The sequence below is a fragment of the Echiichthys vipera genome, assembly GCF_963691815.1.
Source record: "Echiichthys vipera genome assembly, chromosome: X".
NCBI classification, from domain to species: Eukaryota; Metazoa; Chordata; class Actinopteri; order Perciformes; family Trachinidae; genus Echiichthys; species Echiichthys vipera.
In genome coordinates, this window is record NC_139825.1 from 17,592,660 (window position 1) to 17,613,671 (window position 21,012).

General features: G+C 39.6%; 1 protein-coding gene across 3 annotated transcripts in view; it reads right to left on the minus strand.

Moving 5' to 3' along the window:
• Positions 1-67: 67 nt before the first annotated feature.
• The window catches only part of eya2 (EYA transcriptional coactivator and phosphatase 2), a 27,919-nt gene continuing 6,974 nt past the window's right edge, over positions 68-21,012 (minus strand). For 2 of the 3 annotated variants that reach the window (XM_083939466.1, XM_083939467.1), the window contains 15 exons: positions 17,069-17,148; positions 16,406-16,443; positions 15,786-15,911; positions 15,357-15,473; positions 11,295-11,371; positions 10,834-11,017; positions 9,443-9,579; positions 9,139-9,222; positions 5,911-6,000; positions 3,798-3,856; positions 2,846-3,006; positions 2,207-2,321; positions 1,951-2,072; positions 1,751-1,851; positions 68-1,225 (listed from right to left, as the gene is read on the minus strand). In XM_083939466.1, coding sequence (XP_083795592.1) covers positions 1,145-1,225; positions 1,751-1,851; positions 1,951-2,072; positions 2,207-2,321; positions 2,846-3,006; positions 3,798-3,856; positions 5,911-6,000; positions 9,139-9,222; positions 9,443-9,579; positions 10,834-11,017; positions 11,295-11,371; positions 15,357-15,473; positions 15,786-15,888 — 1,431 coding nt within the window. In that variant the 5' untranslated portion in view covers positions 15,889-15,911; positions 16,406-16,443; positions 17,069-17,148 and the 3' untranslated portion in view covers positions 68-1,144. The remainder of the gene's footprint in view (positions 1,226-1,750; positions 1,852-1,950; positions 2,073-2,206; positions 2,322-2,845; positions 3,007-3,797; positions 3,857-5,910; positions 6,001-9,138; positions 9,223-9,442; positions 9,580-10,833; positions 11,018-11,294; positions 11,372-15,356; positions 15,474-15,785; positions 15,912-16,405; positions 16,444-17,068; positions 17,149-21,012) is intronic. The other variant, XM_083939468.1, reaches the window with a different exon arrangement.

Here is a 21,012-nt window from a genome sequence, read left to right on the forward strand (position 1 = left end):
ATACAGCTCTGGGTTGAGTAACTATGTAATGTAATGAAACTCAACTCACCGTTCCCAACAATGCAATTAATTTATTTTTATTCATCTATTTTAACTGTCCGTCAAAAATAATCAACAATAAAGCATTATATACAAATCATTGCTAAGCTGACAGGCAATGTAATCAGCACATGCACAACCATACCAGTTCATCTATATTACAAACAGGCTATTAGAAAAATTAAACAAGGACAGAAAAGAAGTAGAGTTAAAACATGACAACATATACAACCCAGAAAAGGGAAAAAAAGCAAGGATTCAAGAACCAGCCTATAATACAGCATCTTCAAGACAACTTCTAATCAAAACATTTTTACAAGAACATAGTTTTAGTCTTTGAAGGGGATATTTTTATGCTGAGGGACCTCACTGTGTTGTGAATTTAACCAATAATAAATAGCTCACATTTTAATGGTGAAATACAATCAGACTATTTGCAATAGCCTCTACCTATGAGGAGAATATTATCTGACATCTATCTAGCCAACATATGAATAATACAATTCCAAAATAATAATGAAGGCAAAGTCGATCCCACACAACATCATAACTTTAACTTTGTTTCTAATTTTATCTTTAAAATAGTATTGGTCAGTGGAAAACAGGTTTAGTCTCACAACACATTAACAAAAAAAGACACAGCAGAACAAACGATCTAACAATCTGAGCTTTGCATCCATGCAGACATACTCACTGTGTTCAATAGACAGGATGTACAATTTTGCATTCAGTGCATCACCTTCTTATAGAGGAAATTGGGACACCTTTCATAAAGTAGAGATGAACTGAATTTTAAAAAAAAGTAAAGTTTTTTTTAAAAGTATTTTTACTATTAGTTCCTTTGGGTTAGTTATCAAGCTTTGGTCCCTTATTTGTCTTTGGTCTGTTATTTTGGTCCAGCGCTTTTGGCCTCATTGTTTGTGTGTCATTTTTACTGCAGCCTCGCTTTGAAATCCTCACAGTTCCTTTGGCTTTAAAGTGAAATTGTCCACCTGGGTGCTCATGCTGACTCTGAATCAGTCTCTTGGTGCAGTTCCACCTACAGGCTGCACTCAGGATTTGATTTGATTTGGGTGGAAGAGCACAGCGTGACAGCTGGCCCCCTCTAGAGGTAGTCAAGCTCCAGTGCATGGCTCAGAGCCTCTAGATCGGCCCGACAGGACACCCTCCAGAACGGCATGTTCTTCTGAGGAAACAAAAATAAAATCTGAATTATATCTATGTTTAATGTAAACAAGCAAACTAAATCTCGAATTTCCATACTTCATTGCTAGAGTATGATCTGGCTACACCAGCATATCATTCTGGGATAGGGGGAAAAAAATGCTTGGATTTGTTTGTATTTCTCTAAACCAATCGCAGTCGTCTTGGGCGAGAGTGGAGATAGGGAAAGGGAATACTTAAGCAAGTTACAGCACTCCTACACATGCAGTGCAGATGGGAATTATGGACTGTGGTTTGGAGGGGGATTATAGTATTGACAAAGTACATGTGGATAACATGTTGGCCTATTATGTACAAAAGCTTAATGCAAAAAAAGAATGATTTGCTGAACTGCCAAATCCAGGAAAAGTCAGACATTTCAATGCAAAGATTAGAAAAAAATACTAAGACAGAAGCAGAAGAAATTGAGTGTGTCTTAAAGTTAACTGATTAGATGAGGTCCATTTTTTGTAAGTCACAGTCATAAAAAAAACAGACTGAGTTATACCTTCTTGGCCACGGACTCTTCTTCGGCTCCGTCTCCTATCACCACATACACTGCTCTCCGACCAAACCTCTGAGAGACACGCTCAAAACAGCTTTCTTTGCCTTTGGAAAGAGTGAAAATGAAAGTTTAAAATATTACCTTTGAAGAAACACTTGGAGTTTGGATTAATCGCGATTGTCATATTCCTAAATTTTCCTCACCTGTCTTGGTGGCACTGTATATGTTCTCTATGGGGAAAGCTGAACCCAGACCGTACAGTAACACCTTGGAGAGGGCTGGGATGAGCTGGGTGGTGGTTACCAACACATTCACACAGTTAGGTCTGGAACAGGACAAGACATAAAACTCATAATGAGATATTGAGAAAAATCATAATAATACAAAAAAAGTGTACAGCTGACAGCTAATATCATTCAGCCTGCTGATGAAAATGAAGCCAAAACAGCACAAACTGACCTGGAGTTGATTAGAGCCAGGGCTTTGAGTGCTTGAGTCAGCCACAGGTCAGTCAGGACCTCCATCTCTCTCCTCAGCTGTAACCACTCCTCTCGCTTGGGGCTGCCCAGCAAACCTGCCCATCAGGGAGAAGCACACGCTTGATGGTCAGTCTTTGAAACAAAACAAGGAGGATGTAAACTTGTACAGCTCCAACGCATAAAGAAATTTAATTCACTGAGACGTTGCCAAATCTCAATTCTGTCTGCGGTCTTTGGTAGGACGATTCTCACACAACATCCTCGAGCCAAAAGGTAAAAGAGCCAGCTGTAATCAGCAGCACACAAGGGTCCATATTGAACAACAACTACTCACTCATGATTCCAAATGACAAATAAACCTGTGACCTTCCCTTCCGATTTTCACCAAATCATGATTCAATTAATAAAGTAGGTGATATGCTTTTTAATACAAAATGTACTTTCCTGAAGCAGGAAGCTTGTATAACCGAGCGGAGTTCAAATTTAACATGAGCTTGTGGTTCTAGCAGCACTTTGTTTCTGTCATTATTTGTTCTGATTATGTTGCTAGAAAACCAAAACACCCTTATAACCTATTAACATACACAGCAATGTTAAATAAAATAAGAGCGGAACTTACCCCCAACATTATTCTTGTAGGTGTTGTAGATTTCCTTGACTCTGCGGTATCGGAAAGCCAGTTTCCTCATCCAGTCCACCCCTCCATGAACCCCTGACCCCAGGCACAGAGAGCCGGCCCCCGCTGGGCTCTGGAAGCCGTCCGACACAAAGTTGTAAGTGCTGCGGGATCACAATACAGGAAATAGTCAGGATATAGATCATAAAGACACTAAATTAATTTTTCCAGAGCATCTTATAGTAGCACTATCATCTGTGGTTCAGTGGGGATACTCTAGGAACTGGTACATCTATATTCATGGATAAAGTTTCTTGCTGTATGAATTGATTCAAGCTATTCAGGTTATGGACAAGAAGGCAGTGCTTAAACCATTCATCACATTTAGGGAGGTGAGCCAGTGCAACCACAAAAACTTCAGGGACAAGAAAGGCTGTAAAATTGAAAATCGTAGTCGTGGATGAAAAAGCTTGGTCAGTAAGAAATCATGAAGTATATACATTCAGCACAGCTAAGATAAATATAAAAACATCTTTGAGAATGAAAAGGGCCAAGTTCAATAAAATTAATACTCCAAAAAAGTACTTTGGTACAGTCTGGCTCTTTCTCAAATCACTCCTAAAAGTATCTTAAAGTGCTTCAACAAGTTTATGCAATAAAATGTCTGGACTGAGGGAGACGGAGGGAATGATAAAGAGATATTTTGATGAGAAATGAAAGCGTTGGATAATCCTGCGACATATTATATGGCTGTGGAAGTCGGGAAAATAAAAGACATTCATATGCTTGCATGCATGAAAACACAGAGGCACACAAACTCTTTGTCCCATCTCCCTGCTTTTTTTTTCCTCCTGTGCATTAAAACCCAGAGGGCAAGTCTGGTTCACAAGCCACAGCAGAACTGTCAGAGTCTCTCAGCAGAGCTCTATGTACAGTAACACAGTAGACGCTTTACCTCAGGTCCTGTCCGTTGTCGTCTGATGCCACGTCATCAATATGAACCTGGTCACATTCCTGGGAAATGAAAAGGAGAGCGGATATATCAAGAGATCCATTTCAGAGCGAAGCCCTGTACAGGCAGGTCTCTCCTCTTTATAGGAGCCTGCGGGAGTGACAGCAGTTACAGAAATTATTTAAAAAAACAGCTAAAATAAAAGACGAGGAAGGAGGAAATAAGGTGTCGGGACACAGGATAAGGATAGTTAATAAAACCATGTTGAAAATTCAAGTAAATTAAATCTTCATTTTTTTATAGTGCAACAAACATTTTGGTTAAAAAAAATCCGCCCATTGTCTTTGACAAGCACAGTGGGTGCATATTGTTACTCTCTATTGGACATTTGTGCAACCAACCAAACCGCAGGGATTTTAACCACACTGTAGCTTAAACAAGTAGCTATGGCCAAAACACCTTCAGCAATACAGTTAAATCAGAAACTTGAAAACAGTTGTTAAATTTGTAGGACAGAAAACAAAAACGAGAAGCACAAAGCCATCATCATCATCATCGGCCAGGAGAAGGAAGTCTAACAATGACTGAATATCTCTTCTTTCTTTTTCTTTAGTTCAGCTTCAAGCCTCTAAATCCCACAACCTTCTATCTTTCATATACACATGATACACAAACATGCACATGTTTGTGAAAAGAAACGAGTCCTAGTATAACTTCTAGAAGCCACACAGAGGCCCAGGGCAGACAGGGTCTACTATCACCTTTCAGCCAACTTAAAGCCAGACGGAGACACTACCTCATCTTCCCTCCATCTCCAAATAACTCAATTCCCAGGGGCTACAACCCCCCTGCAACTCAGGTGCCATCCACCCCTGCAAAGCCGCTACAGACGGACCATATAATACAAGTGACCCCTTTGCTGTAGAGCCTCATATATGCACTGAAACTCAGAGCAGCTCCACTCAGTGCCTACAGAGATTTCTCATTTCAAACCAGTTTCGAAAGGCTGGAAATAAAGTGAAATACAGCCATAATAATCACATAGTTAGAGGAACATTTCTAATGGGAATTCTGACTTTGATTAATCAGGTGGTCTTGCTAATATGGGACCTTCTGGTGGTATTACAATTGTGACAGCAGCCATAATACACGTAGCCACTGATGTAGCTACTGACATAGGAAGGACAACATAATTATACCTCAAGTCTTAACAGCAGTTGTCAGCCCGTTGTAGCCTATGCTTTAGAGATTTACTGAACCCTGACAACAAAAGAGGGGATAAGAACCAGGTTTGCAAATGGCTTTGTTGGCTCCTTTCCCTCTTCTCAACTGTTCCTCCTCCCATTTGACTAATTTTCCTCGCGGATGCTCAGGCACACACCTATAATTACAGCACAACGTGTACTTGTTCTCTCGCTCTCTCCATCCCTCTCTAATCTTTTTTCTTTGACAGAACAAGGCCAAAGTATTTAGGATGAAGGAACATACAGCATGAACTTTTCACTAGCAGGTTGTAAAACAGCATTTTAATGACCACTTAATGAAATTTTCTTTTGAGGAGTCATCATTTTTAGTGGTTTCACCATTGTTCATGTTAACTTTGGTGGATTTTGAAGCTAACCTGCTTCAACTATAACTGTAGGAGCATGTGTTCTAGCAGTTAACCACCCTTCCTTTTAATATTCTTGCTCAACTGAGGAGGTAAATTGTTTGGAAAAATACTGTAGTAAGAATTAATAGAGGATAGAAGTTTGAGTGTGAGGGGATTTCTACAATGACTGCCACTGTGCTTTATGCCAGGTAAGAAAACAGCACCCAAATGGCAAACCCTTTGCTATGCTGTTGCAGGGAAGGTTTTCTAGTATGCCAGTTTAAACTGTTGGATATGTTTTCACTGCTGCTATTTTCCATCTCCGTAGAATGAAATGTAGAAAAATATCCAAGTTGTAAAAAAAGATGAGATGAAGGGCTGCAATGAGTATATGAGATATATGAGGGATAAGGTTTAAGGGGGCAAGAGTTACCAAACCAGATTTTAATCCTGCAATTTTACTAAACAAGCTCCACTCAAACTTATTTAATACAGGCCAATAATCACTCAAATTTAAAAACTCACCTCCAAGTCATTGAAGAAGAGTCTCGAGTCAGCCAGGTTGAAGATCATCTCCTCCATCCACAAACCAAGAGACACTGCCTTTGAGGAGTCCTAATGCACACACACACACACGAACACACACACACACACACACACACACACACACACACACACACACACACACACACACACACACACACACACACACACACACACACACACACACACACACACACACACACACACACACACACACACACACCAACCCTGGAATTAATACAATAACTTGCTTTGAAAGCCACATTACACAGTTTTAAAATTGTTGTGTAGACTTCTGCATCCGTTATATATATATATATATATATACTGTGGTAACAAAATTCCCTCAGGCACATACACTTCAACACATTAAAATGAAAGAAAACTGGTCTTTAAACTACAGCTTGTGGTTTGACCTAGTTAATAAATTAGATGTCAGGACAACACGGGGCTGCACCTTTATTAAGTAGTGAAATAATACAATCGTGAGCTCAAGCTGAGACTGATTGCCTAAATCGTTCAGTGAGTTTTATTGGATTATTGAACATGGTTCCTCTTGTTATGGTTCTCGCCTTGTCAGTGCAGACGCCTGCTTGTCTCTCTGAACAGCTTTACTTTCTTTTCCTCTGAAAACTCATCAACTGGATTGACATAAACAGGTTTCAGGGAGGAGCAGGTGTGAACATTTATCCATCAATCAAACTCTCCGCTAATTTACAACTCTTTTTTGACTTATTTGTTTTAGCTCTCTTCATCTCAGACTAAATAAATCTTATTAATTGAATTCACTGCTGACTTTAAGCGTAAACTTAATGCCTGTGAATGTTCTCATTTGTCCAGGTCATCGTTATCCCCAAAGCAAACTTAATGAAAAAACAACTCATTAACTCATTCAAGCATCTCAAGGCTTAACCAACCATATCAGTGTCTTTGCAAGTTTTAGCTCCATAAACTACAAATATTTATTGCTGACCAATGTTTTTTAAATCGGTTTACCATGCAAAGATGCACAAACAAGACTAAGAGTCCACAGCCGCGCTAGCTGACCAGACTTTGAGGCAGTGCTTTGACCTAAATGTAAACATCAGCATGACAATAACTTAGGAGGAAAGTGGAGGTATGGTATTTACTGTAGCATGCTAACACCACAGTAAATCAATGGACTGAATAAAATAAAAGTCTATGCGATATAACTGCAGGGGATTTATTAGTTTTAAAACAATAGGGTGTTGAAGATTTCACTCGGTCAGTTATTGCTCTTTTTTTTAAGTTGGTCTTTCACCTTCGTTCACCACTGTTTTTCTGTTCTTTTTCTTGCACATTGGAAAAAACCCCAAACAAATACTCAGGTGTTGCGTTACACCAGCCTCTGTTTTGTTTTTAATAAGCAAATCATAAATCATCACCCAGAGAATAACACATGAATCATAATGTGCGAGCTGACAAACAGCTTGGGCGTGTTGTTGTTCAAGACTACAAAAGCAGGTTTGTGTGTGAATGTGTGGCGTATTGTTGTCTCATCTTTGGCAGTAAGACAGGAGAAGCAGGGGGTGTCAGCCAAAGGTGAACGTTAGATTAGTGCATCTGAAATGACAAGCAGTGATGTCTTCTGGCTTAAAATGGAAGACATGGGCTTGATGACACAAGCTGGAATTACAATTGCAAAACACCTCCCTCAAGAAAAAAGGTGTAAAGCGAAAAAAGGTAATTAAGGAGGAAGGGCGAAAAAAGTTCAGTAGGAGGAGTAGGAGAATGACAAGGAGAAAACACTGGACAGCAGAGGAAGAGATGAATGGAATGGGTGAAGAAGTAGAGGTTAAATGATTAAGGATTAAGGAAGGATTATTCTGCTTGTCTTTCCAGTGAGATAACGGTCTATAATCAACTTCCTCAAAAAAACAAAAGCTGCTCTATACAGAGAGACAAATAAAAGCTTCTTTCTGATAATCCCAGAGAAGAATTTGCAAATAAAACAAAAAAAGGCACCTAAAACATTCAGTTCCCACCTTTACTCTTATGCAGGATGTTTAATATGGAAAAACACACAAGAGGACAGAGGGGGGTGCTGTATGATAGATGAGATAATGGAAGAGCTGTAACAGGGGAGGGAATCAGCTCCTCATGTGGATCTCCATTCACCTCTGGAACACAAAGCTGGTGAAAACAACTGTCTTTCAACACATCCATTAGTCTTTCCCGCAGGCTAGGCCCAAACTTGTCTTTACTTAAAGGTCCAAAACATTTGTTTACGATAAGCGTTTAATAGGCTGACCCTAATGGGATGAGTCTGGGTTGAAAGTTGACATAAAGCAGAGTTAATTGATGCCAGAAAAAAAATGACATTAAAGTTGTCAGAGTAGGATGAGTTAGCTAATTTGAGAGGAAGGGATAAAAAAGTGTTGCTAGCTTGTAAGCCATCTTGACGCGTTGGACTGTTAATCTGTTTTTCCGCTGTCACTCATTTCATTCCTCTGCTGCATGTTTGAGTTTTGATGTCAGAGTCTGTCCAACTGAGCTCCAGCAGCGGGGTGTTTGGGTGGTGGGAGGAATCAGGAATGTTTGGCACATGAGTCACATTTCAACACATCCACTCTCTCACTCTCTCTCTTTCATTGTTTCTTCCTCCCTTTTTACTCCCCCTGCCCCACCACTCTCTGTGGCAGAGAAGAAAGAAAAAGAAACAAAGGCATGCATGGCCTGCCAGGGGCTGAACCGATCAGAAACACTGCTCTCAAACTACGATCAGCTTTGTGTCAACCCGCAGGGGGACCGTGAGAATTCAAAACACGCATCCCCAGCCAAAACCAAGAAACACACCACTGTCCGCCCCTTATCAGCTGCCTGTCTGTTATGTAAAGGTCCCACCGGCTGTCAATCACGCCGCAGGATGCCGGAGTAGCTAAACAGCCTCGGTGCATTATGAAAAGAAACAAGAGGGCAAAAAGGCAAAACAGCCAGCGTGTGAAAATGCTCAGGGACGAGACCCAAAGGTCGTGGACTTAGCTCAGGCAGCCAAAGCCTTGACTGTTAGTCAAATAAGCACTCGATCAATGAGACAAAGGGTGATTTGACTAGAACAAGATTGTTATTGTGAGGGTTTGCTGCCAAACTGTGCCTACCTGCAGTATGATTAATTGTTGTCAAACAGTGATGAGCTACAGCACGTAGTTGTTACAGTAAATGACAAAGGGAGGGGCTGTATCACCCTACCTTGCCAAATCGTGAGGAGAAGGTTCCCGTGAGGAGCGAATGGAAAATGATGATGGTTTCATCCAGGTCCCAGATAAACACACGCTGCAGTGAAATAACAGATATGTAATGTTAACCTCGTGAAAGTTTGTTTGTGTGTGTGTGTGTGTGTGTGTGTGTGTGTGTGTGTGTGTGTGTGAGAGAGAGAGAGAGAGAGAGAGAGAGAGAGAGAGAGAGAGAGAGAGAGAGAGAGAGAGAGAGAGAGAAAGATACATATTGCAGAGAAATACTGATAATTTTCAACACTGTATGAGTGTGTGTTTACCTCTATATCAGAATCCAAAGGTGGAGCGGGGTCGCTGACTCTTTTTCTCCCTCTCAACTTCCCATCTGACCCCCTTCGTGCTGGGACCCCCTCCTCTTTGCCTGGCGTGGGGGGGCTGGGTGGCGGGTGATACTCTCCTAGAACACACACACACACACACAAACATGCGCGCGCGCACACACACACACACACACAAACAAAGTTACTCATCAGTCTCTATCCGGCTGTTAAGTCGTGACGTAATTCCCTTTCAAAATGTGATTTCCGGCAGTACCGTGCTCCCCGTTGTTTGAACAGATCTGAGTTTTTAAAAAACGACATAATCGGCATTTCACCTCTTTCCTATGGATGCAAAAAATTCCTAGCTAACGTTAGAGGTGATCGTAATTGTTTACATGTTCGGTCGTTGTGTCTCTTTTATTTCAACGGAGCGTTTGGACAGGGTGTTATTTTGAAAGGGTGTTACGTCAGCCGGATAGAACCACCTTTTTCAAAGATTCAGACTTTGATTCATTAACTCAAGAGCATGTTAACAAGGGAACTCTTTATTTGATTTACTAGTCAGGGAGCAAACAAAGGAAGCTTTTGAGGTGCATTATGGGAAGTATAGTTGACTAAAACTAGTCTCTGCTGCAAAAATATTGACTGTTTAAAAAAAAAGAAGCTGTCTTTTGAAAGTCACCAAACTTTATGGAAGTGCAGTACTATATCACTGAAATGTCCCTCTAATACCACATACACCACAATGATAAAACAATGGCACAGAAGAGATAAAAATCAGCGAAATTAAAACTGGCAAAATTAAATTGAACATGCTTTTAAAACTAATGTGGCAGGCACTGTCTTTCTATTCTATATACTCTTGATGTTTGATCTCACAATCAAGAGAATATGTTACACCCCATACAGTACACTCCATGTCAATACAGTGCCAGTAAATTGCAAGTCAACCAGAGTTTCTTTTTCACCTTTTTAAATAGTTTTTTTGCCATCCTGCTTTATCTGAAGTACTGAGGAGATGAGTGTCAGTAACCATTATTTTGAATGCAAAGCTAAGCATTTTTCTGGCCTATTTCCTATTAGGATTTTTAATATGAAGATTATTATATTAGATTATACCCAAATTCAGAAAAAAACAATTATTTGAGTGTTTTAGTTTACATAGTGTGTATTTGTCTTGTGAAAGATCAGACCACATTTAATTAATGAATTATGCATACATGTCTGTAATTCAAAAGAAAATACAGAAATAACTCCATAGTGAGTTTGAAGACAGGTAGGCAGTCAATATCCATTGCTTGTGTTTTTGTTATTATATGTTCATTTGGAAAAAAAAAAAAAAAAAAAAAAATCTACATGTCATCAAGATCCAGACAAAATGCACTTCTTACCTGTGTGTGAATCTGGGCTGTGATTGGGCAGCATGACGGGGTGTTCTGGATGCTGATAGGCTAATGGAGCTGTGATGGCAGGGGGGCTGATGCTGCTGCTGGTTAGGTAGGGGCTGTTGTAGTGATGTGAGTTATAATACGGCGAGTACTGACTCTGACTGTAACTTGAGTACGCTGAAAACTCCTGTCAAAATGTAAACGATGACTTTAATTAGTCAGTGTGAACAATAGGATTGATATAAGACTCTACAGGCAAAAATATTGCATTTTATAAAACAATTCTCAAAATGATTTTTTTCCCCCTCATACTCCAGCCAGAAATCTCCACCTCAGTAGCCCCTATATGCCTATCTATACTGCAACATTTTTACAAAGGGGTTTGTTAGTGTTTCATACATAGTGTCTCCCGTTAAGATGTCATTTGTCAAGATTGCTATTATTGCTAGAGGTACATTACTCACTTGTTGGGCAGAGTTGAATGGGGTTGAACTTGAGATTGCATGGGTGCCTTGAAAAATTCCAGATGAAATACCGCCACCTGAGAAATTATGTGAAGGTCAAACTTTCAGGAAACAATTAATCATGCAGGATAGAGAACAATTACAAACCAGTGAAACATTTGACTGTTTTCCAACTTGCATTAATGAATCAACTTTGGATATAATTTCACAATATCCGATCTGATCTGTGAAACTGCAAAGAGCAGTAAATTTTGACTCCTTCCTCAATGACAGCTCAGTGCTGCAGGAGCTGGAAGTGAGATTTATGTATTTTTGACATAACAATACAGGTGGGAAAGTCTGCTGCTGCTGCTGCAGCTGCTGTCTTTCTTGATGGCTGCTCTGGGAATCTTCTCAGTCTAATCAAGCCAAAGCAGGAATGTCTTCCTCCAAGCAATTTCAACCCACAGTGACGCTTTCTCAGCCTGCACCTTTCTGTCATGTCGGTCAATGCTGTTTGTTTGTCCAATTCATATTTTCTCTTGTAAATTTATCTCTATCTAGCTCTGGCATTTCTAATTGTCATCACGTTCCTCCTGTTTGTCAGCTAGCTGGGTATTACAGAAGGTCTAGAATGGTACACTCTAGAGGAACATCGGCCAACTTACTCAGTGCTTATTGACCATGTGGTGACATTTAAACACGACTGCTGACAGAAAGTGTTTGTACAGCTGGGATTGATACAAGGAATCTGGTCCCTAATAGGAAATTTTTTATTTGCCAAGGACATTTATACGAGGAATGTGTAGGAGCAGTGGGCAAATGCAGTGGTAATGCCAGTACTTTTATGGTGTAGGGCAAGAGCACATACATCCTTTTAACACTTTATTTCCTGCATTTGGGTAGATATTTATGCACCAAAGGATTTGCATCCTTGTAGTGGGGAAAACTGGAGGAATACCCTTGCAAACTTCACACAAAGCCTCAAACCCAGGACCTACTTGTTGTGAGGCAGCAGTGCTTACCACCTCACACTGATGGCACTAGATGAAATGTGGAGGGATCACCAGTTCATATCATCCTGGCGGTAATGTCTGAACTAAATTTCAGGTTGTCAAAATATATCTGTCGAATCACAAATTTCTACCTCATGTTGGCACTACAGGTAAATTAATCCTCTAGGAACCATAAATGTCTGTATAGAATTTTGTGCCAATCCATCATGTTGAGATAGTTCACTCGATAAGTGAAAACTTTGAGCAGCACCTGCTGCCTGTGTGGGTTTCATGTGTGTGCTCCTCCCACAGTCTAGACAGCTCTCGCCAGTGTTGCTATTGTCTGAAGACGTGTGATGCCTGGGCCTGTTATTGACAAGACCTTTCTTGAGAGTTGTTCCTGGAGACAATTGTGTACATTGCAATTAGAATATCTTTATTCAAAAAGAAAACAGGTTAACCGTGGCAAATAATTGCTTTGTTCATCACCACATTGTTTATTGAATGGGTGTTTTTTGCTGTTATGCACAGTAAGACAGTACAGTTAGTACCATGTCATTCAGCACTTGTAGGTGTTAAAGTTGAAGTTGTACTCTTTCCTGCAAAGGACCTACCCTGTTTGGTTTTGACTGCTAGCTGTAAATCTTTGGGTATAATCAAAATCTACTCTCCTCTTCTCTGACATGAACAGCCCTAATATATTTTTAAAGATTCACTCCCTAAAGTCTACAGTACCATTAGTCCACTACTGCTCCCACTTGCTCCCCATTTCTTATTCTCCACAGTGCATGACAAACAGGAGGAAAATTATTCAATGGAAGAACCACACAGAAACCTCCCCGGACAACAACAATCTTCAAAGTGACTAAAGGAAAAATACAGGAGGTCTCTCGAGTAAACACGAAAAGGTTCCCATAGTCCCCATTTGGTTTCAGTTGTACACACAGTGTACAGTATGTGTTCCGATGGCTTGTGTGTGTGTGTGTGTGTGTATGTGTATGTGTATGTGTATGTGTACGTGTATGTGTATGTGTATGTGTATGTGTATGTGTGTGCGTGTGTATGTGTGTGTGTGTGTGTGTGTGTATGTGTGTGTGTGTATGTGTGTGTGTGTGTGTGTGTGTGTGTGTGTGTGTGTGTGTGTGTGTGTGTGTGTGTGTGTGTGTGTGTGTGTGTGTGTGTGTGTGTGTGTGTGTGTGTGTGTGAGTGTGCGTGTGCGTGTGCCTGTGCCTGTGCCTGTGCGTGTGTGTGCGTGAGCTTGCTAGTGCATTGTGTACAACATAATGGATGACATGGAAACATTTTGAAATCCTACAAACATTTGGTTGTTGTGGCAGTTTATTACCGTTTGAAGTTTGCAGTTAATGATTTATACATAAAAATATTCAAACAAATTTATTTTGTTTAGGAACAGTGTCTTTCAAACTCAAACTACACTGATAAAAAAGCTGTTTGTTGGTTCAACAGTCATGCTCCAACAGAGCACAGTCATGTCAGGCTGTGCCGTTTGTAAGAGGTTTCATCACAAATGTGTTTACATGAATATTTACATTCCCGTATAATGTCTGACATCTGAACATTCTCTGGGATATGGGATATGGAAAACTAGAGTTATCTGGGAAGGGCTAAAAAACAAATAGAACAGAGACAGTTCTAGGATCATACGCAACAACTTCAACATAATCATTTCCATGACAACTGAGCAAGCTTGGGGTTAGCAATACTGATACAACTTGAGTCTCATTTTTGGAACCTGGCCCTTGATTATTTCCAAAGAATTGAGACCTGAATATACCAGGGACCCCTCATTTAAGATTCAAGAGTGTATAAGAGCATTCAAATTATTTTGCAGATTTTCATATATAAATTTATATAAAGAAATAAATAGAAAATGGGGAAAATTGGCTACGTCAATTTATTCTCTCTCTTTTTCACTTCAGTCTTTCTAACTGTAGAACTAACCACTAACACTCACTCTATTTGTGAACAGTTTTCCTGAGAAATTAGAAAGTACCCTGACTTTCTGGTTTTCCCTCCAAATAAAGTGGTTCAAATATGTTTGGATTAACTATTACTACTACTATTGGTGAACACTGAGTGTGTGAACACTGTTCTTGCCCTGTCTGATTGTGGTGCTTGCCTGTGTTCCCGGATCTCTGCGAGTAACTTGGTGAGTACAGTGCTTTAACAATAACCCCATCAAAGCTAAATCCAAAACCTACAAAAATAAAGAGCAGAAAAAAAATTGAAAAAACTATCTCTTTAAAAAATAGATATGGTATGTGAATGCAGTGACCCAATATGATATAGAGATTATCTAATATTCAAATTATTAGAGAGTATACCCGTATATATATAGTATAAATACAGTATGTAGAACCAGACCTCATATGTTTGCTGTTTAATCCGGTTTCGTCTCTCCTTTGTCTCCTCCATACAGTCGAAACAGGGTCGTCCCCCAGTCTGCAACATTAAACCTACTCACCTCCGTATAATGCACCTTAACCTCTCCCTTCTCACACATAAGGTCAATTTCACGCTGCTTTCAAAGCCATAAAGTCGCACTGAGCGAGTCATGCTTTGGGCGCCGGAGGACTGAGGAATGCGTACAGCACAGATACACACACACAGTCACAAAGACACACACAGCCATGCGTGGGCAGAGAGCTGCACATACTTAATTTTTGTTTTTTGGCAAAGACCCTTTGTCCATCTCTTATTCTCTCTGTTGTTTTTTCCTTTCTTCTTTACCTCTGTCTATATGTTTTCTCACTGTCTCTTTCTCTCTAACAGACACAAGCACTTGCATGCTGTGTTGTTGGTCCGAGTGAAGAAAGGGGGCCTGACCCCGAGATACGAGGAGGGGTGGGGAGACTTTTGACGCCAGGAGTCCAGACCGCAGCTAATGGAGAACAGGTGTGGCAGAGAGAAGAAGAAGAAAGAGGAGAGGAGAGGAGAGGAGAGGAGAGGAGAGGAGAGGAGAGGAGGATGACAGCACAAGGATGGAAGCTCCTTCCGTTGAGGTTGAAATCAAAGATGGTGTGTATGTGTGTTCATTCATTGAGTACACACAGTGGGTCAGACTAACCGTGTGCATGTGAGTAGCTGTAGAGATTCTGACTGGGAGGAGTGCTGCTGAAGTTTGAGTATCCCAGTATTCCCGTCTGTCCTGGAGAGTGACTCAGGCCATCTTCTGTTTTAATGTCTAAGTATGAAGAGATGTCATCATGATAAATTGGTTTGATTCATAAAGAAACAGCCAACATACAGATTTACTATTTCATACGAAAAAACATTTGTAAATATTTTTTGTAATCATTTGTTGTGTATGTCTGTATTTCCACCGTGGAGTGATAAAAAACAACAACAGCACAGTAGGGATTACAAATACGGAAGTATAACTATCTATCTCTGTAACACAATGTACTGATGTAAATAATCTTTGATTTAGCTGCAACTGTATGATTGTTTCTTATAATGCATGCATTTATATATATAAGTGTATGTTTGTACTCACTGTAAGATGGCATACTGTAGCCCTGTGTGTGGTGAGTGTAAGGAGTGTATGGCCCTGCAGGCTGGAGGGCAGGGCCGTACTGAGTCTGTCCATATGCAGCCATGTCACCTTTCCCCGTCAGCTGATCTTAAAGAGGGAAGAAATAATGAAGAAATAGACAAGTTCCTGTTCTCTTTATCTGTTACAATGTAACTGTTTTTGTCACAGTTAGAGGAAGTGCGTACTTAACATGCAAACACTTTCTTTTACAGTCCAATAGAATGAATGCCACAAACAGAACGAATTGAACTCTGCTGGGATTAATACACTAGTAAAGATATAGATGGTTTGATTTGTTTTTACAACTTCTAGCATTAAACAATTACAGCAAAAAAAGACTAAATTGGATTTATTTAAAGGAAAATAAAACCTTACAATTCTTTGTCAAATGAACTTAAATTAGTTGATAAATAACATCACGGTTTAAGGCTAAATCTCAATGATGTGGTAGTTTCCCCCCGTGAACAGATATGAATAGCTTTTATTCTTAAAAATATAAACACAAAGACAAACATTGCAATGCATGGCAAGGGAGTAATGCAATTCCACTTTCAATTTCAGTGACAAATGTAAAAACTCACCTTCAGTAAGATGAGTTTGGAATCGATAATAAGAAGCCCTGTGAACGAGGCAAGAACGGGCAACTGTCAGATGATTAACACTGAAGTCAGTTAAGAAATGAACAATGAGATTTAAATAAGATCAAACTTGAATCTAATGGCGTTGTTATCAAATTATTCTCACATATTAGCATAACATAAATTACATTTTTCCCAAAGATTATTCTGTTATGATCTTTGTACAATTCTAGACAAATTGCAGATAATATCCAACACCAACAAAGATATAAGATTTCGCAAAAACTGCATGTTTGTCAATTAAAAAACTTTTTGTATAATTCAGTTAAAGAGATATTTTGTTGATTTTAATCCAGTCCTGTTTCATGTCTGCATTGTGCTCAGTTTAAGAGTGCTTGGCCTGTCTCTGTGACAGAAGTTGGAGATATGCCGGAAATCTGCTGGAAGACCTGGATTAAAAAGGGTAGTGTCCCTTTAAATCAAGTGAATATTTCACATGCACTTATTAACAATCTTTAAATTGGGAACCAATTGTATCATTATGCCAGAGTTTATTTTAAGAGTATTCTGTTTATACACTTCATAGGCTGCTGGGATGATTGCAATAACAGACACTTTTCATCTAAAGCACTTTACTCTTTTTTCTTTGAAGTTTTGCCCTTTCACCTGGCTCTGTAGAAAGAGCTTTATCCTCTTTATCCCGTCACACTGCTGTTCGTCAGGTTCCTCTCGAGCCGTCAACTCTCCTGTGGAAACAATGGCAAACACACACACAACATAAGGACACAGGTATGCAGGAGACTGACACATGGTGACGTGCCTCGGGCCTCTGTTGCAGCAGAAATTTTCTCTGTGCACAAAGTTCAAGAGGTGACAAGTTTTAAGGATAGACAGATAGAAAGAGAACAAGATGAATGTGGCATTGATGTGAAGAGTGTGGCCATTAGAGACTCTGACTCTCAAATGATGGAACTTGACAGGTAACATTGTTTCTAGGAAAAATGTCTGAAAAAGGCTCCACTAATGCTGACTCACTCTGCTGTTGCTGCGGCAATGTCATGCATATTGTGTGTAACTGCTTAGAGGGGAAAAAAACAGGAGAAGTAATTCTGAATAATGGCAGTGTGTGAGGTATACACAATGCTCAGTTCAGAAGAAATTCTCATGTATGTTGGGTGCTATGATAAGACAACAGCTTTGACAGGATGAGACAGGAGAAGATTTTGCAATACAATTTCCACTGAGGTGGCTGTCTCTTTTACTGCATTTCACTGGTTGTAGGTCCACAGTAACATAAGTATGGAAGTTTAAAGGAGTGAGAGAGAAAAGGGTGAAAAGAAGCGAGAGAAGGGGAGGTTTCGGCTCAGTAAAGTGGAGGCCGAAAGGTCAATGCCACATGAATTAGTCTGAGCAGGAAGCTGAATGAGGTCAGACTCTTTGACAGCAGATCCTAAAGCTAGCTTGCACAAAGTAGCAGTCAATCTGAAGCAAGATGTGTTGTGAGTGAGTGACATTGTACTGGGAAACAGGTAAAAATCAAGTAATCTATTACCACTATATGGCCAAAAGTGACAATACACACACTTCAGTGTATTTTTGGATTTCTCTCTCATTTAGTATGAAATGTAATGTGTCTAAATTCTACAGACAGCAACAATATTTCTCAATAGTCTGCTTTCCTGTTTTAACTATAAATAATCATCAAATATGGTTTTCTGAATTTGGTATGAAATAATTGGACTGTCCTGACACAGAGCAATGACCTCAACCCCATCTAACACATTTGGGATGAATAATAACACACAAAATAACACTCTCAGTACGCAATACCTTTAAAAAGGTATTTGCCGTAATAACCCAGTGCCATGTAGTATTGAAACTTTTCCAGTCAAACTACAGTTATATAGTTACATATATTAATCATTTAAACACCTTCAAAATGTTTTTGTGTAAAAGTTTGAATGATGGGTATCAAATGAAGTACAAAAAAAAGGTATCAAATGAAGTACTCTATAGGTATCAGTATCAACTTAAGGGTACTAGTATCATATACTTTTAAACGGCATGATTTATCACCAAAAATCATTAATGCTCTTGTTGCTGAATGGGAGATTATCACTGCAGTCAGTTTACAAAATCATGTGGAAAGCAGCATGTTAAGGGTGATGCAATGAGATGTTCAACAATCACATGTGTGTATAATAATCCACATACTTTTGGTCATGTAGTGAGTGACATAAATTAATCTGCTTTTGGTTCAGCAATGTTACAAGTACTCTAGTTAATTTGTGTCATATGACAATGCACACCAGGCAGAACTATTTCATTTATTTAATTTTCTCTTTCCCTCTGTCCCTTTCAGTTTCTGTCTCTCTTTGCCTCTGGGCCATTCCAATCTGGCAAAGCTGCAGCTAACTGCCTGACCCGTGACCTCGCTGACAACACAACGACAGAGACAGATGACAGTCATGAATTATAGGGGCAGCAGGGTTTTACAGCAGCAGAGAGATGAAGGAGAAGAAAAAGTAAAAGCTGTCTGAGAAAAGTGACATAAATTGTGACAGTCTGCTGATCAACAGAAGTTATACTGGCATCACAAAACCTGAGACGACTTACAGTATCTTTTGTGTCATTCTCATGTCATTATCAAGAGCATTTTTGACAGAACAGCAGAGAAAACACATCTCATGGTGTGTCAGCTCCAGCTGATCGAGCCGCCCTCCCGGCTTTAAAAACAACCAAGACAGCTCAGTGTTTTCTGAGTAAATAAATGTTCCTCAACCATTAAACAGCCACAAAGAGTCTAAAGCCAAAAATCCACCTGCACCTCCATGTAACTGACCGTGAAATAAACACAAATAAAACAGACTGTAAATGTGACATGAAAGAGGTGAATTACTATTTGTCGAATCAGTAATATCCATGGGTAAAAAGCACAAGGACATAATTAAGATGCAAATGGATATATTTCTCATCAAGTTTCTTCCAAATGAAAAAACCTCAAACTCAAACTAAGCAACAAATCATGTATTCATATTAACTTCAACCTAATTTGAAATCTGTACTTTTAATCTAAACCACATGTTCATGTTTATCATTGTTTTTTCTCAATTTTCCTCTTGAAATGACCCTTAAGACCTTGCAGTTATCAGAGATCCTGATCTGACCTTTGTCACAGGCAGAGTGCGAAGCTCGAGAGAGTAACACTGATCCTGCAGCGCAGAAGGGGAAATAAGGAAAGTGCTGTTGTGCTTAGCATTTCTTTCCAGAGATCAAAACTGAGAGCAACGCCTGTTCAGAGTCCTCTTGACTTCAGAGGCATCCCTCCTGCAACAGTCCTGTATGCACACACATGCACATACACACAAACACAAAAACTGTGTGTGATAGCGAAGTCACTTCCTGGTTCAGGGTGAGGCCTGGGAGGAGGGCGCACAAGGCCATGGGAACTGCAGGACACCGGAGGGAAGATGAGCGGAGCTCAGCAGAGATGTGGAGAGCTGAGGGCTGAAACTAAAGCTAAAACAAACCCAGCAGGGCCACGGGGGGGCCACAGGCCACAGTACCACCAGCTTCACCTGGGTCCCAGGGTTCTGCTAGACCACTGCTTCTTTCACGGATATCAAATTCTAGCCTTTGTGCTGATGGATTACATCACAGGATGGTGTATTGTGCTTTTATTTGAAATGTCATTTGATACAGTTAAAGGACTATGCTGACTTTACGCAGATTTTCATGTTGTTCAATTGAGTGAGGAAAAGATGACAGACGGAAACCGATCCGTATGGGCAAACTAGTTAATTTAGTTCAACCAACTGCATTTGAAGGAAAAAGCGTTTCTAGCTACAGCCACATGCAAAGGTGGGGTGACAAGCCAGCTGTCACAAAGACAAACAAGGGCTGATATATATGATATGATGTATATTGTCAAAATGCTCTAAAAATGTCTAATGCATATATTTTTCTACATTATTTCAACTGCGTTGTCAAAAAAACAGTCATTTCATTCGGACAGCGCTTTACGTTATGATCCTTGCATGTTTTGTTCATTTAGCACCAAAGTTTAAATATTCAGTGTTTTTTATTTGTCAATTATTTAATGGTGCCATTGCTTATTTCATAAAAACTATTTACTTATTTATTGAATTACCAGAAAACATGCTATATCTTGATATATATCGTTATGGATTTGAAATGACCTATATCTAGATAGAATTTTTACCACTTCACCCAGCCCTATACAGGTAAGACGCAACGATCATTCAAACGGGGATAAAAGCACAAGTCAAAACATTTATAGTGTGCACTTGTTTTTGAGTGATAGAAGTAGTTGTGTTAAGAATGAATGTGTGTACAATTTACACAGAGTAAAATATGACACAAAAACACAACATTGTTGAACTAACAATGATTACCAAAATTACTTTTCAAGTCACAGCTTCTGATGAATGTATGACCACTAGTCTGATATAGTTCCCAAACTGAACATCGCTGTATGACCTTTTTGAGTAATAATGAGTAAGATTTAAAAGAAGGTTTAAGGCAAATGACAAAATAAGAATTGTGTATTACGTATTAGTGTAAGTAAAAACCCTGTTTTGAAATGTAGG